Genomic DNA, 13183 nt, shown 5'->3' on the forward strand with positions numbered 1-13183 from the left:
TGGGATGTTAGCCCTCGCAGGGGCGCAGGCTGACTAGATACGGGAGTGACTGGCGGGTACGTGCGAGCTGCGGGGTAAGGATCGCCGCACCAGGCAGAGGCGGAAGAGAAGACGCCGGACGGAGCTCGGAGCGTGCCCACGCGCCGCCAGGACGTGCGGGGCGGAGCTACGTCGGGGCGGGCCCAGGCATGATCCCGCGCTCCGAGGTCGGAACCCGGGAGTGCGGAGCGTTGAGACAGCCGGGCGGTTGTGCGTGCACCGCGAGCCGGACAGCCAAGGTGCACGCCCGGAAGCAGCCGGTCGGCTACCTTAGGGGCCATGGCCGCCGCGGTGTTAGAAGCTACTGCGCGCGCTTTGCGCTCGCGGTGCTGGTGAGTGCGGACTTCAGACGGGTCGCGAGGTGCCTGAGGAGCGCGCGGGGAAGTCCGCGCCGGCAGGCCGGGGCCTCGCCTGCGCTACCTCCCTACCACCCTTATCCTTATCCACGAATATCAAAGGAATAAGCCAGCTGATCTCGCCTCTTCCTGTGGTGAAAATCCGAGGACCCTGGCGACAAGGGACCCTGCCCAAGTGCTTTCTGGTGTGAACGGGGGATTTTGAAAAGTCTCCCACATTGACCTTGCTGTCACATCTAGCAGTTACAAGTGCCTCAGGTTTTGAGGGCATTGTAAATTTTTTTCTTTTCCTGTTTAGTGAGGAGAATCAGATATTTATACATACTCTTATCTCTTTCAGGCTTCTGAGAACTTGGCAGACACAGATTAGAGACACCCACCAGCGAGCTTCGTTGTTCTCTTTCTGGGAACTCATTCCCATGAGGTAAACTCAACTGTGGGTCTGATCTGTGTGTGGTGTCAGCGGGAGATATATGTGCACATGAACAGAACAAAGCAAGAATATTCGACGTTTGGTTTGCAAAATAGCGTACAAAGTTTCTCAGTTAAATTTAGGCCGATGTTTTTCTGTCTTTCAACATTCCCTTCCTGGAATACTGATGTATCTGTAATCAGAAAACAAACGTAAAAGTAATTTAAATCTTAATTAGCTATGAATGGATTCTTGTTTTGTAAAGGGCAAAGCATAAACTTCTGTTTCTCCCTGAGCCTTCCATTTCTGACTCCCTGGAGAAGTGAGGGAAGGTGTGAGGACCAGTTTTTTCCACCTGTGACTCTAGATGCTTTCTAGGTACTTGATTCAAGAACTTGTCTTGGTGCTAAAGGATTTGATTATTCTTAATAGTAAATTGTCACCATAAGAGATGTGTTCCTGAGAATAAATCAGGTTTTTGTTAATGCTCTAGGATGGGGAAATTTGTTAAGAAATCCCCAAAAGTAGAAGCATGCCAGTCTCACTTTTATTAAGGTGTCTCTCTTAGGCTTACTCAAATCGTTTTTATAAATCACAAATCCATTTAAGATGTGAGTACTGAGCTTCTAATTCATCAGTTTGGTATTTCCACTTCAGTGCAATCCCAAGACACACCTGATCTCCAGCATTAAAGATGAGCACTTCCCCTTAATTTATACCCCGAGCAGCTTTTCCACCCCTTCCTGGGTTAACTGCCCACAGAGTTCTCACAAGGACCCTGGGGTGGAGGCCATCTTCTTGCCACACTCACCTTATAAGGTCAGGACCATGCACAATTCCTTCCCCAATGAACAGCTCAGTACAAGTTTGGGGGACTTCATTCTAGTGTCATGTGTCTCAGCATGTTTGTGAGACTGAAGAGGAAAAATAGTTAATGTTTGCTTTATCCATTAGAGCAGAACCTCTGCGAAAGAAGAAGAAGGTAGATCCTAAAAAAGACCAAGCAGCAAGAGACCGTTTGAAAAAGAGGATTCGACGACTGGAAAAGGCTAGCCAGGAGCTAATTCCTATTGAAGATTTTATTACACCTGTGAGACTCTTGGATAAAGTGAGGTGAGAGTCCCCTAGGGTTGGGGTCTTTAGGGCAAAGGAGTTCCATCACCTTCAGGTAGTTCTACTTGCACTTCACACCAGTCATGGGAACGGGTCAGTAGGCTTGGGCTGACTTGGCCCTGATCTGAATCTTTTTCTCCTTGTATATGTCTTGTGGGAGTTGGAGAAGAAAGCATTCCTGGGTGATGCTCGTGAATGGTGGAATGTAGGAAAGAAACTCAGAATAATTGTGAAAACCAGGCCAGATGCTTGAGTGAGTTCTATCAGCACTGCTCAAAAGTTCGTATTTGTTGCTTTTTTACAAGAACTGTTACTGATGACTTGGGCCTTACGTCTATAGGCCTTCCCCGTTTTGATTGTAGAAAACCCTTAGCCTCTTGCTTTATGAAGCAAATGCTCATACTTGGGATGTGTTATGTGCAGGGTTGGCAGGGTTGCTGCCTTTGGTAAAGTGTGTGCCATTTTTAAAGTAGCACCTTGCCATACGAGTGGGACACAGCAGATACTTTTTTGGTACTTCAGGCCTGATCCAGGCTCTTGACTCCCTGGGATTTTGGTGTCCATTTTCATTACACCATTTCACTTTTTTCCAAAGTCACCTCTCACCAAAGGTAGTCTCTGCCTGCGGGAGAGGAAGTGCTACGATAGGCTCCTTAGTGCATCACTTGCTTGTCTTCATGTTAAAGCAAATAGCACTGGTTCTCAGTGCCAGTTGCAGCTGCTGCCATTCAACATTCCGTTCCTTAATTTGTCCCAAACTTCCACTTTCTTTCCTAAGTTCCATCTATGTCTGGCAGTGAGGAGGCTTGGGCTGTATTCAGTCACCCAGACTTACTTCCTGGTCAGCAAGGTCAGTGCTCCCCAGCTTCACACCTTTGGATTTGTGTGTTCCCAGACAGCGGCCTCAGGTCGAGCTCACCTTTGAGGAGAGTGAGCGGAGAGCTTTGCTTCTGAAGAAATGGTCCCTGTACAAGCAGCAAGAGCATGAGATGGAGAGAAATGCCATCAGGTCCATGCTTGAGGCCCAGCAGGAAGCTCTGCAGGAGCTGCAACTCACATCCCCGGAGCTCCATGCGGAGGCCATCAAGCGAGACCCAAGTCTGTTTCCCTTTGAGAGAGAAGGTCCAAATTACACACCACCTGTCTCCAACTACCAGCCCCCTGAAGGCAGGTACCACGACATCACCAAAGTGTACACACAGGTGGAGTTCAAGAGGTAGAGCTGCAGGGAGCTGTCTGAACATGCTGTCCTTGTGCGCAAGAACCAGGGCTCAAGCCTGCTTTTCACGCAATTAGGCATGCTGTGAATAAATGTAAATTTAATCAAGTGTCTCTTTGTCTTACTGTAGTCTAAATTAATTCACCTGAGGATGGGCAGGAGTGAGAGATGTTGCCCTTCCTTGTCAGATACTGGGGAGAAGATGACCAAGACACTGACCATTGCCCCCAGTAAAAAAGAAAGATTCCAGTTGTGTGGGGCAGATGCCACCAGCAAGAGGCACAAAGTGACCCCAAGAAGCAGAGGTGATGGATGTGCAGGCCGTGTGCTGTGTGCTGTCTGTACAGGTGGGCAGAGGAGAGGGAGGGCCTTCCCAGGTGGGGCAGGTGAGTACAGAGCTTTCCATCATCAGCAGGGCCAGCTTTGCATTTGAAGCTGGGAAGGGAGGCTGAGGAGAGTGGAGCAAGCCAGACACACACTAGTTGTCAAAGTTGCTATGTCCCCTAGGAGGGTGTGTGACACCTGGGGCCGAGGACTCTTATTCGAGTGGTGTTAGTCTAGAATGGCGACTGTATTAGTGTGCTGAGGCTGCCAGAACAATAATATGCCACAGACCACAGGGCTGAAACATTTATTTCTCACAGTTGTTCTGGAAGCTAGAACTCCCAAGATCAAAGTACCAGCAGGTTGGTTTCTCTGAAGGCCTCTCCTTGGCCTGCAGATGGCCACCTTTTCACTGTCCTCAGATGGTCATCCCTCCGTGCCTGTGTCCTCCTAAGGACAGCAGTCAGATTATGGCCCACCCTAATGACCTCATGTTAATTCTCTCTCTAAAGACCCTATCTCCAAATACAGTCAGTCATACAGATGTACAGGGCGGGTAGAGCTTCAATTCAGCCCATGACAACAAAGGTCCGGTGTAAGAAGAGCCCTTTCTCCTAGTGATTTGCATTATCACCCAAGAAAGGCTTTGGGTTCTTCACTACCTTAGTGAAGATAAACCAGGGAAACATTTCTTTTGAATAAGACTTCAGATGGTCTGGTTTCATAACATGTGGTTCACGTATGGTTTAAAAACTTACCACGTAAACGTTTTTACTGCATAAAAACATTACCTAAGGATTCTAAGTCCTTTGGCTCTATGAGATGAATGCTGAACCCACCCAGTTTTCATGACCTCAGTGTTATCTCCAAGGTCCAAACCTTTGTTGTCTTTTGCCTGTTCCACTGCTGGTTTGCCAGCCGCTAACTGATCTGTCCACCATGATCCCACCCCAGATCCTTCTTGTGCAGCAGCCAGAGGGCTCTGTAAGGTGCAAGTCAGGTCAGGCATTTGGCAAACCACCACCCCAAGAACTGTGCCCAGACCCCTTATCTCACAGCCCCCGTCAGCACATGGCACTTGTCCCAGCATATGGCTTGTGTGGCCCCTTGCTGTGCCTTGCAGGGCTTGAGCCTCCTCTTCCAGTTCTGGGCTCACATGCTGAGCCTTCCCCACCTCCCCGCCCACTGCAGGTGCTTGGTAGTAGTGCTTTTAAAACAATAGGTTTTATAATCAATTCAGTGGGTCATGGTCAGCAGTTTTAACTTTTTATTTTGAAGTAGTTATAGATTCATAGGACATTTCAAATAAACACGCAGGGAGGTGCTGTGTATATTTCCTGTGTGTATTGCTGTGTGTATACATTAACATAACATAATACGTTAATATGTTAACGTATTACCATAGTTGTGTCAGTACCCAGAGACTGACACTAGTACAACCCAGTGTATTCCGATTACCTCCTAAACCTGTCCTCATCTGTGTGTGTGTCTAGCACTACACAATTGCATCACACATGTAGCCCTGTGTTACCACCACAGTCAAGATACCATCATCACCCCTTTATAGCCACACCCTCACCAAGTACCAGTCTCCTATGTTAGATCAATGGGGTCATGCCATATGTATCCTTTTAAGATTCTTTTTTTAAACAGCATATTTTCCTTGAGTTTCATCCAATTTGCTGCCTATACAGCAGTTTATTTTCAATGGCACAGACCTGAACATGTCAGTGTATCACAATATACACAAGGATTATTTTGTGAAGCTTGTTTATTACAGCATTTTGCTTTTGAAATAACCAAAGTCATATTTTTCTGTCGTTTTTATTTGTTAAATCAAAGTTATTGACTTTTTTTGTACCCACCTAAAACAAGATGACTGCTTAGATTTAAAACAACAAAAACATATATGCTATAACAGTATGTACCAGACTATAACATACTTGTTGCTATAGGTTTTGTCCAAAAAGTTTGAAAGACACTTCTGTCTTATCACTGACCAGTTCCTTCACGGCACCTACCATCATTTTAGACCTTCATTTAACGTTTAAATGTTTACGTTGGTCCCCTAAACTACTCGTACAACTGCAGTTCTTCGAAGGCAAATTGTCCATTGCAAGGCTGTGATCCCAGAGTCTCAAACCCCACCCCGCAGATAGCAGGTGCTCAGGTGTGAAGGGGTAAACAGAGGAACAGATACAGGAACATTCTGTCTCGAGTGGTGATTATCTCAATGTGGGACTCTGTATAGCCAAGAAGGATAGAACCTCCTAAAACAGCATTCAGCTGCAGGGAATCCTGATCAAGTAGACAACAGGGAGTGTGGCTCCCAAGGGTGAACACCTCAGGACTGCTGTGTTGGTTGCTGCTCCCAGGCTTTTTCTGCCCACCCCAGGAGCCCCAAGGAAGCTGCTGCATTTTCAGGCATCACATGCAAATCACAAAATTCAAATGTCCCTTCCAAGTATTTCAGAGTGAGGAAGGAGAATGATTGTAAATCTAGCAGCTTTCCCTCTTTCCTCCTTGGCCAGAAATCAGACTTGCCCCCATGAAAGCAGCTGCAGCTACAGCCACAACGGAGATGCTCTGGCAGGTTCAGACACAGCAAGGCTACCCCTGGGATGGGGGTTCCTGGCTCTTTGTACTTGATTCTGCTCCTGGGGTCCTACGTGCACCCCCTACCACTCACAGGTACACATGCAATCACAGGGACTCTTGGGGTACACAGGAGAAAATGCACAGAAGGGGACATTTTATCGTTTAATGTATGCCTTCAAGTCATACATTATGTTGCCCCAAAGAATGAGTTAAAAGATGCCTGACGTACCACCTGTGGCCAGGTTGGGGCCCTGTCATGAAGGAGGTACTAAGACCCAGTGGGCTGACCTGACTGAGCACCATACAAGGGGGCCTGCTATGAAGCTACAAGATGCTAAATCATTTTATGAGTAATAATGAAAACCTCTTCAAAAACTAGAGTTCTTGTTGGTTCAGACACATACATATTTACAACATCTACAGGAATATGTGCATAAAAAATTCTAACTATCCGAGAACAACGTCAGATCCAAAATCGAACAATTTCAACAATTAAATTGTGGATTTAATTTTCAGCTTCTCTTTGCAATCTAATATGTAAAATGGCTTTTGACATATTCCACATTTTCAAAAAATGATCAGGGGAAATTTTAAGGTTAGCAGGCCAAAATTCCATGAGTCTTGGGTTTCTTAAGCCAAGAGTCCATGAACCCTTTGTATGCAAGGTGGTGTGTTCTGCAGCTGTGTGCATTTCTTAAAAAGCAGAATCTCACCTCCTGTTAGCCTAGGAGGTACAACATGCTGGTCCAGAGGTAACGCCCCACCTCTGTCTACAGAGGTACTGAGCAAGTGGGCCATAGCCAAGTGTGAGCACCAGTGGCTGGCAATGCATGGTCATCACCAAGCCAGGGCTGGATAAAGTGTTCATGGCAGCACATCCATTTAGCTACCTCATTCTGACCCCTCACGGGGCTACTGACCCATGTGGACACATAGAATTCTCAGGTAAACTCTTGTTTGTAAACAAGTTTACCAGAGTTTACCTGAGAATTCTAAACCTCAGGACAGCCATCTCCTGTGCTGTTATTGCCAGGGTGGAACATGGGCCAGCCCAACCTGGCTGCTCACAGCAATTTGCAATGGTGTCTGGCTTCCTGGATGCTGTGCAGTGGGCAAAATTGTCTTCCAGAGCGTAGAAGCAGTGGGGAACCCTGAACACAGGTGAGGGGTGGGCAAGTAGGGCTGGATACGTTGGGCTCCATGTTCCAAGCCAAGCAGAAGCTCCCACGTACTCACTAGAATGTGTGGACCAGTCACCGTCCTTAGGGTTGTGCACCAGCCCCACCTGAAACAGACCGGAGGAAAGTGTGCAGGGGTGCTTGTCACTCGTCTTTCTCCTCCTGCGGCAGAGGAAGATGCCAGTCTGCAGGGGGGTTCTGCCTCAGGGTCCACACCAGGGCATGCTTTCGTGCAGTCTGGACTCTCGCACGCTCACTCTCACAGAGGGACCGCTGTGCAAACGAGACCCCGGTCACTTACCGCCTCACATGACCCTTACATCTCCCTCCTCCTCAACACCTTCCCAAACACAGACAGACAAATAGTACATTTGGTTCACACCACTCTGAAACTCTGCTTCCCCCTAATACACCTTGGCAATTGTTCTATATTAGCAACCACAGACCTAGATCATTCTTTCTCCCAAGTGACTGAAAAACTACAGCTGACCCTTGACCACTGTAGAAGTTAGGGGCAACAACCTGCCGCGCAGTTGAAAATCTGCATATAATTTAAGTCAGCCCTCGGCATATGCAGATTCCCAATTGCAGACCAAAAACACAGTTGACCCTTGAACAGCACAGGTTTGAACTGCACAGATCCACTTAATAATCCGCAATAAGTGGACCCACGCAGTTCAAACCTATGTTGTTCAAGGGTCAACTGTATCGTGTAGATCACCATAATTTGAGGAAATTTGAAAAATGTCTTCTCCTGGGCCTCACGGCTTGATGCCTTTGGTGACCTAATCAGATTCACCTGCTAAGACCAGCTGGGGGCTGAGCTGGAAGGAGAGACAAGAGTCTGAAAGAGAGGCCAGAGGGAGGAAGATGAGGCAAGAGACACATGCCCAGAGAGCCCTGGACGGATGAGGAAGAGTCCAGACAACAAACAACACATGCCACTCAACCTATGGGCTTTTCTCTGTCACTCTCTCCCCAAAATAAACACAGGACAGTACATCACAACCATGACAAGGGCACTTGGTAGGTGCCAGGTGCTATGCTGGTCTCTACACATTAATTTCAGCTTCTCTGTCTATTTGTCTTCACTTACACTCTATTGTTGCAAATAGATGTTTTTGTTTGGGTTTAAAAAGTGATCAGAAATGCAAAGTAGAATATGGAAGACTCCCAGAACTCCATTCCTAATGTGTAGTTAACAGATGCCCCAACACAATTTTAGGCCCAAATTTTAGAGCCATCACATGTTTCCCTAAAGATGGAATAGTCTACTGGCTCGTGTATACTTCCTGCTTTTTTCACTAAGGAATATACTGTAGGCACCTTTCCATCCCAGGATACATTATTATCTATTCTTTGTAATGGATGCGTAGTTAGTACTCCAGTGTGTGGAATACGTTATTTGGTCAAATGTCTATCAGTGGAATTTAGGACACTTTCAGTTTTTGCACTATCACAAACAATGACACAATGGACATTTTGAACTTTTAGCTGTACTCTGTTACCCAAATAGACCTGACATTGTCCCAAGGGTCCCTAGAACTCTTAATTTTTTCCTAATTATTCTTTTCCTGTTTTTCATATTGGATAATATCTATTGATCTACAAAGTCAAAGATTTTCTCTCTATTCTGCTGTTATTCCAATCTAGATCGTAAAAAATTCACATATATGTATGTGTGTGTATGGGTGTGTGTGTGTGTGTGTGTGTGTGTGTGTGTGTATCTAGATATAGATACACACACATCCATATATAGATACACACACTTCCTTAGGATAAACTTCCAGAAGTAAAACTGGGGTCAGAAGGTATGCATTTGATACTAAGACAATCAGAACACATGACACTCCACCAACACTGCACAAAGACCCTGGACTGTCTAAAACCCCTAGCGACACTTCTGACATTCCACTAGGCAGAAACCACTTATTGTCATTTTAACTTGTACGCAGGGCCATGTGGTTTTCTTTTTGAATGAATACCTTCTTTGTGTCTTTTGCATACTTTTCTATTCTTAAATCATCCCCATTTTTCTTACTGATATATGAGTTCATGCATAAAGATTATTAATCTCTTGCCATATAGACTGCAAGCAATCTTTTCCACTTTTTGGACTTCCACTTATTATAAACTTATCAGCATTTTCTTTTATACAGCAGCTTGGTTTCCACATCAGTTTGTCTGTTTCGATAATAATAACATTGAAGCAGCCACCAGTCCTGCAGTCTCCCCTTCCCCAGGCACTCCCTATGAGCACTGCACCCCCACAGCTGCTCTCCATCTCCCCACCCACAACAGCTCAATGTAGCTGCTAGGAGGGCTGGGGTTCTGTTCTCATCACTCCTGTATCCCCAAGAGTGCCCAACATGATAAATATCTGCTGAATGAATCAACAACGAGAATCACCTCCTTACTGGTCTCTGTGCCCCCTCCGACATGTACTCTCCCACTCAGGCAGCCAGACTGACCTTCTAAAGGTATAAATCAAATCATGCTTCCTAGCACCTGTTTAGGCTAGAATCTAAACCCTCTTCAGAGGCCCACCAGGTCCCTGGGACCTCTCCAGCCTCATGCCCTAATCCTCAACACCACCCTTCAGCTCCCAGCACCTGGACTGTTTCTTACTCGTGGCCCCCTGCGGCTGGGTGAAGGCTGCGAAGGCTGGTTCCTGGTCTTTCTGCCCTCAGCAACATCACCTCCTCTGCAATTCAGCCACCACCATAACACTGTTAGGGGACCCCTCTTTTCTTTGCAAATCACTCTACCCTCCTTCCTTGCTTTGTATTTCAGTGTTTGAAAGCCCCGTTGACATACTAATTTTTGGTATTTCTGGAAAGAAAGGAAGCATAAAAGGAGGAGGGTCCCTGGCAGTACTCCTCTCCAGAGTGCCGGGACTCGGAACGTGGGGAGGGGTGGCCCGTGCATTCGGATGCCCTGGTGATGCACTCCAGCGGCCCAGCACCACCCCCGGCCTCCCCAGCGCACCTGGGCCTCGGCGCTCCGGCGCTCCTCCCACTCGCGGCAGCTGTCCAGGTCGCGCCGCCACTGCTCGCAGGCCGGCCGCTCGCCGTGGACGTAGTAGTTGTGCAGGAAGTGCCGAGCGCTGCGGCAGAGGTTCCACTCCGCGCGGTAGGCCTCGCAAGGGCGCGGCGGCTGCGGCGAGAGGCGCGCCTGAGCCAGGGGCCGCTGCGCCACCCGCCCCGGAGCCCCATCCCGTCCCCTTTCCGGGAGAGGGCTCGGTTAAGCGGGTCACACGGTCCGACGAGGCCCCCGCAGGTCCCCGGCGCCCACCACACTTACCCGCCAGCTGCTGCCCTCGGCCATGTCAGGGGAGGACAGCCGAACCCCTCCTCCTCCGCCCGCTAGCCAATGACGGGTAAGCCGGCCCGCTGAAAAACCAATGAACGCAGAGATATGACGATTTAAATACTCTCAACTCCGGGCGACGCGCCAGTGACAGCCGGGGCGGTGGCGCGCGCGGAGGGGCGGAGCCCTGGAGGGCCGTGGGCGGCGTGCGCGGGGGCGAACCCAGAGGGTGAGGGAGCTCCACGCCAGGCAGCGCTGCCACAATGCTGACAGGCCGTCCGCCCGTCCCCGGTCGGTGTCCCGGGCTATACAGCCCCGTTTAGTTAGCTGTTTCTGAAACTAATTTATTTTCATAAATCTCAGATCGGATTCATTGTCGTAAGCACATAGTGCAGTAACTGTGCTGCCAAGTATTGTACAGTGTATACTCAAGGGCGGAGGTGAACTCACAAAATAACCGGGTTGGCTGGGAGTGAAGCATGTTGGGGTTGGGGTGTCCAGGGCGCGGGACGACCTCCCAAGGGGACCCAGGCCGGAAGTGGAGGTGAAAAGGGAGTTCTGAGTACAGCGGCGGGGTGGTCAAAGGCATGGAGGCTATGAGTGGTATGGGTTACAAGCCCGGGGGGGCTTCTATGTCTGATTAAGAGTGAAAGCCCAGGGCTTTCTGCCTTACTCCTAGGCAGAAAGCCCTGCAATACCAATGCAATGGTTCTCCAATTTCTGCAAAACTAATCATGTGCTGGGGAGCCCCTGTAGAAATGAGGCAGTTGCTGGGCCCACTGTATTAATGTGACTGGGTCAGACTCTCTGCAGGTGAGCCAGAAGGCAGCAATTTTATCAGGGGTCCGGTCCTGCCAAGTTGGTTCACAGACCAAGCTTGGAGAAGACATTCTGTGACAGTAAGGCTGCAGGCCAGGCTACAGCAGTAATGACCAGGACTTTTGTTTCAGGTGACTCCACTGTGTCACCAGAAGACCCACCAACACAGTACACCCCTGGCCTAGGCAGGGGAGAGTGCCTTCAGCAAAGGACCAGGAGTGGTTTCGTTGTACATACAGTAGATGTTGCTGAGGGAAGACAAAAACCCAGGGCCAGCTTCCTACTGTAACATTCTTTATTTTGCATAAAATGAGTGTTAGCCAATGTGATCCTGCCAATGGAGGCTGCCTACCCACAGAGGGCTCCTACCTCTACTAGCAAAACTGAGATCCCATAAGTGGAGGTGTAGTGCAGGGGACCCTGCTCGTTGCGCCATGTGTAGTGCAGGGGATCCAGGCGGGGTCTCCGGTCCCACTCCCCACATAAGAACGCAGGACATGGTGAGGCCAAAAAGGAACACCCACGGAGCCATAGGTAGGGGAGTCACACCACTATACTCTTACTGGCGGCTGGGTTGGAGACACAGGAACCAGGAGCAACACAATTCTCAACCCTCACTGTGCCGCTTGTAGGCTCAGCCACCATCTTCTTGCTAGCTTCCCCTTTTGCTGCTAGCCTAGCCACGGCAGTTATATTAGTGCCCAATGGCTCACTGGTTACAGCTGACAGCCAACTAGCCACAGCTGATGGCCATCCGATCACAGTTGATGGCCATTTACTACCAGAGCCAGCACCTTTCTATGTGAGGCCGAGAGCCTGGAAACTGCTTTTTGGGGCTCTGTCCCCACAGGAGGCTCAGGTAGATTACAGCAGTGCTTCATGCCTTTTGAAACCATATCCATCACCAGTGGTGTCATTCTGAGTCACAGGGTCCAACCCTGGTCATCATGACAATCTTCAATGCTCATTCTTTGAGGACACGGGTGGACCCTGGGGATGATTCCTTGGAGTCCATCCTCTTCTGAGTGTTGGGAGGAGCCCTTCCCCTTCCAGAGAAGGACCCATCTGCCTACAACCAGGAGACCTTGTGGGGACAGAGCCAGGAGTGCAGTTTCCAGGCTCTTGCCCTCACGTGGAAAGGTGCTCACTCGGATAGTAAATGACCATCAACTGTGATCGGATGGCCATCAGCTGTGGCTAGTTGGTTGTCAGCTGTAACCAGTGAGCCATTGGCCACTAATATTAACTGCCGTGACTATGCTAGCAGCAAATGGGGGCTAGCAAGAAGATGGTAGCTGAGCTAGCAAGCGCGGACTGCAGTTAGCACGGTGGAGTACGGGTTGCAGATTGCAGAGAAGTGGACAGCAGGTTGCAGATAGTGTGGCTCCTGCTTCCTGTGTCTCCAACCCAGCCGCCAGCGAGACTATAGTGGTATGACTCCCTTATCTATGGCTCGTGGGTGTTCCTTTTTGGCCTCACCATGTCCTGAGTTCTTATGTGGGGAGCGGGACCAGAGACCCCACATGCCACCGTGCATGACAGACCTAGTATAAGAGGAGACCCTGCTGGGCCTGACCATCCCCACCCCAGGGGACAGAGAACCTCGTTTCTCCTCACATTCTCCAGGAGAAGCCTCCCAGAGCTCTTTTCTAACAGCAGGATGGAATGAGGGGCACCTGCAAGCAGGCCTTCCCGCAACTCCTGGCCCAACCATCAATCCATGTTGCCATTTAATCAAACTTTTAGAAGCAATCCAGGTTTTAGTCATTCCCTATTTTTATTTGAAATTCTTGATTTAGAATTATTTTAAAGGAAC

The 13183-nt window shown here is 48.9% G+C and overlaps 2 protein-coding genes across 5 annotated transcripts; one reads left to right on the plus strand and one right to left on the minus strand.

Annotated features, from left to right (window-relative positions):
• Nucleotides 1-174: 174 nt before the first annotated feature.
• On the plus strand, nt 175-3248 carry MRPL40 (mitochondrial ribosomal protein L40). Of its 3 annotated transcripts, none has more exons than XM_033097110.1 (4): nt 175-371; nt 736-819; nt 1762-1920; nt 2816-3248. In XM_033097110.1, exons 1-4 carry the CDS (start codon nt 319-321, stop codon nt 3138-3140), a joined length of 621 nt encoding a protein of 206 aa, XP_032953001.1. In that variant the 5' UTR covers nt 175-318; the 3' UTR covers nt 3141-3248. The 3 variants fall into 3 exon arrangements, with proteins under 3 accessions (XP_032953001.1, XP_032953003.1, XP_032953002.1); XM_033097112.1 differs by lacking the exon at nt 175-371 and adding an exon at nt 378-653; XM_033097111.1 differs by lacking the exon at nt 175-371 and adding an exon at nt 378-580.
• A 1968-nt stretch (nt 3249-5216) lies between these two features.
• C25H22orf39 (chromosome 25 C22orf39 homolog) lies at nt 5217-10682 on the minus strand. 2 transcript variants are annotated; one of them, XM_033097114.1, is made up of 4 exons: nt 10543-10682; nt 10228-10395; nt 7060-7346; nt 5217-7001 (listed from the first exon to the last, which is right to left on the minus strand). In XM_033097114.1, the coding sequence occupies exons 1-4, from the start codon at nt 10564-10566 to the stop codon at nt 6974-6976; spliced, it is 507 nt and encodes a 168-aa protein (XP_032953005.1). In that variant the 5' UTR covers nt 10567-10682; the 3' UTR covers nt 5217-6973. The 2 variants fall into 2 exon arrangements, with proteins under 2 accessions (XP_032953005.1, XP_032953006.1); XM_033097115.1 differs by lacking the exon at nt 5217-7001 and having other exon boundaries at nt 7206-7512.
• Between the last annotated feature and the right edge of the window lie 2501 nt (nt 10683-13183).

This window comes from Rhinolophus ferrumequinum, chromosome 25 (assembly GCF_004115265.2).
Source record: "Rhinolophus ferrumequinum isolate MPI-CBG mRhiFer1 chromosome 25, mRhiFer1_v1.p, whole genome shotgun sequence".
In the NCBI taxonomy this organism is placed as follows: domain Eukaryota; kingdom Metazoa; phylum Chordata; class Mammalia; order Chiroptera; family Rhinolophidae; genus Rhinolophus; species Rhinolophus ferrumequinum.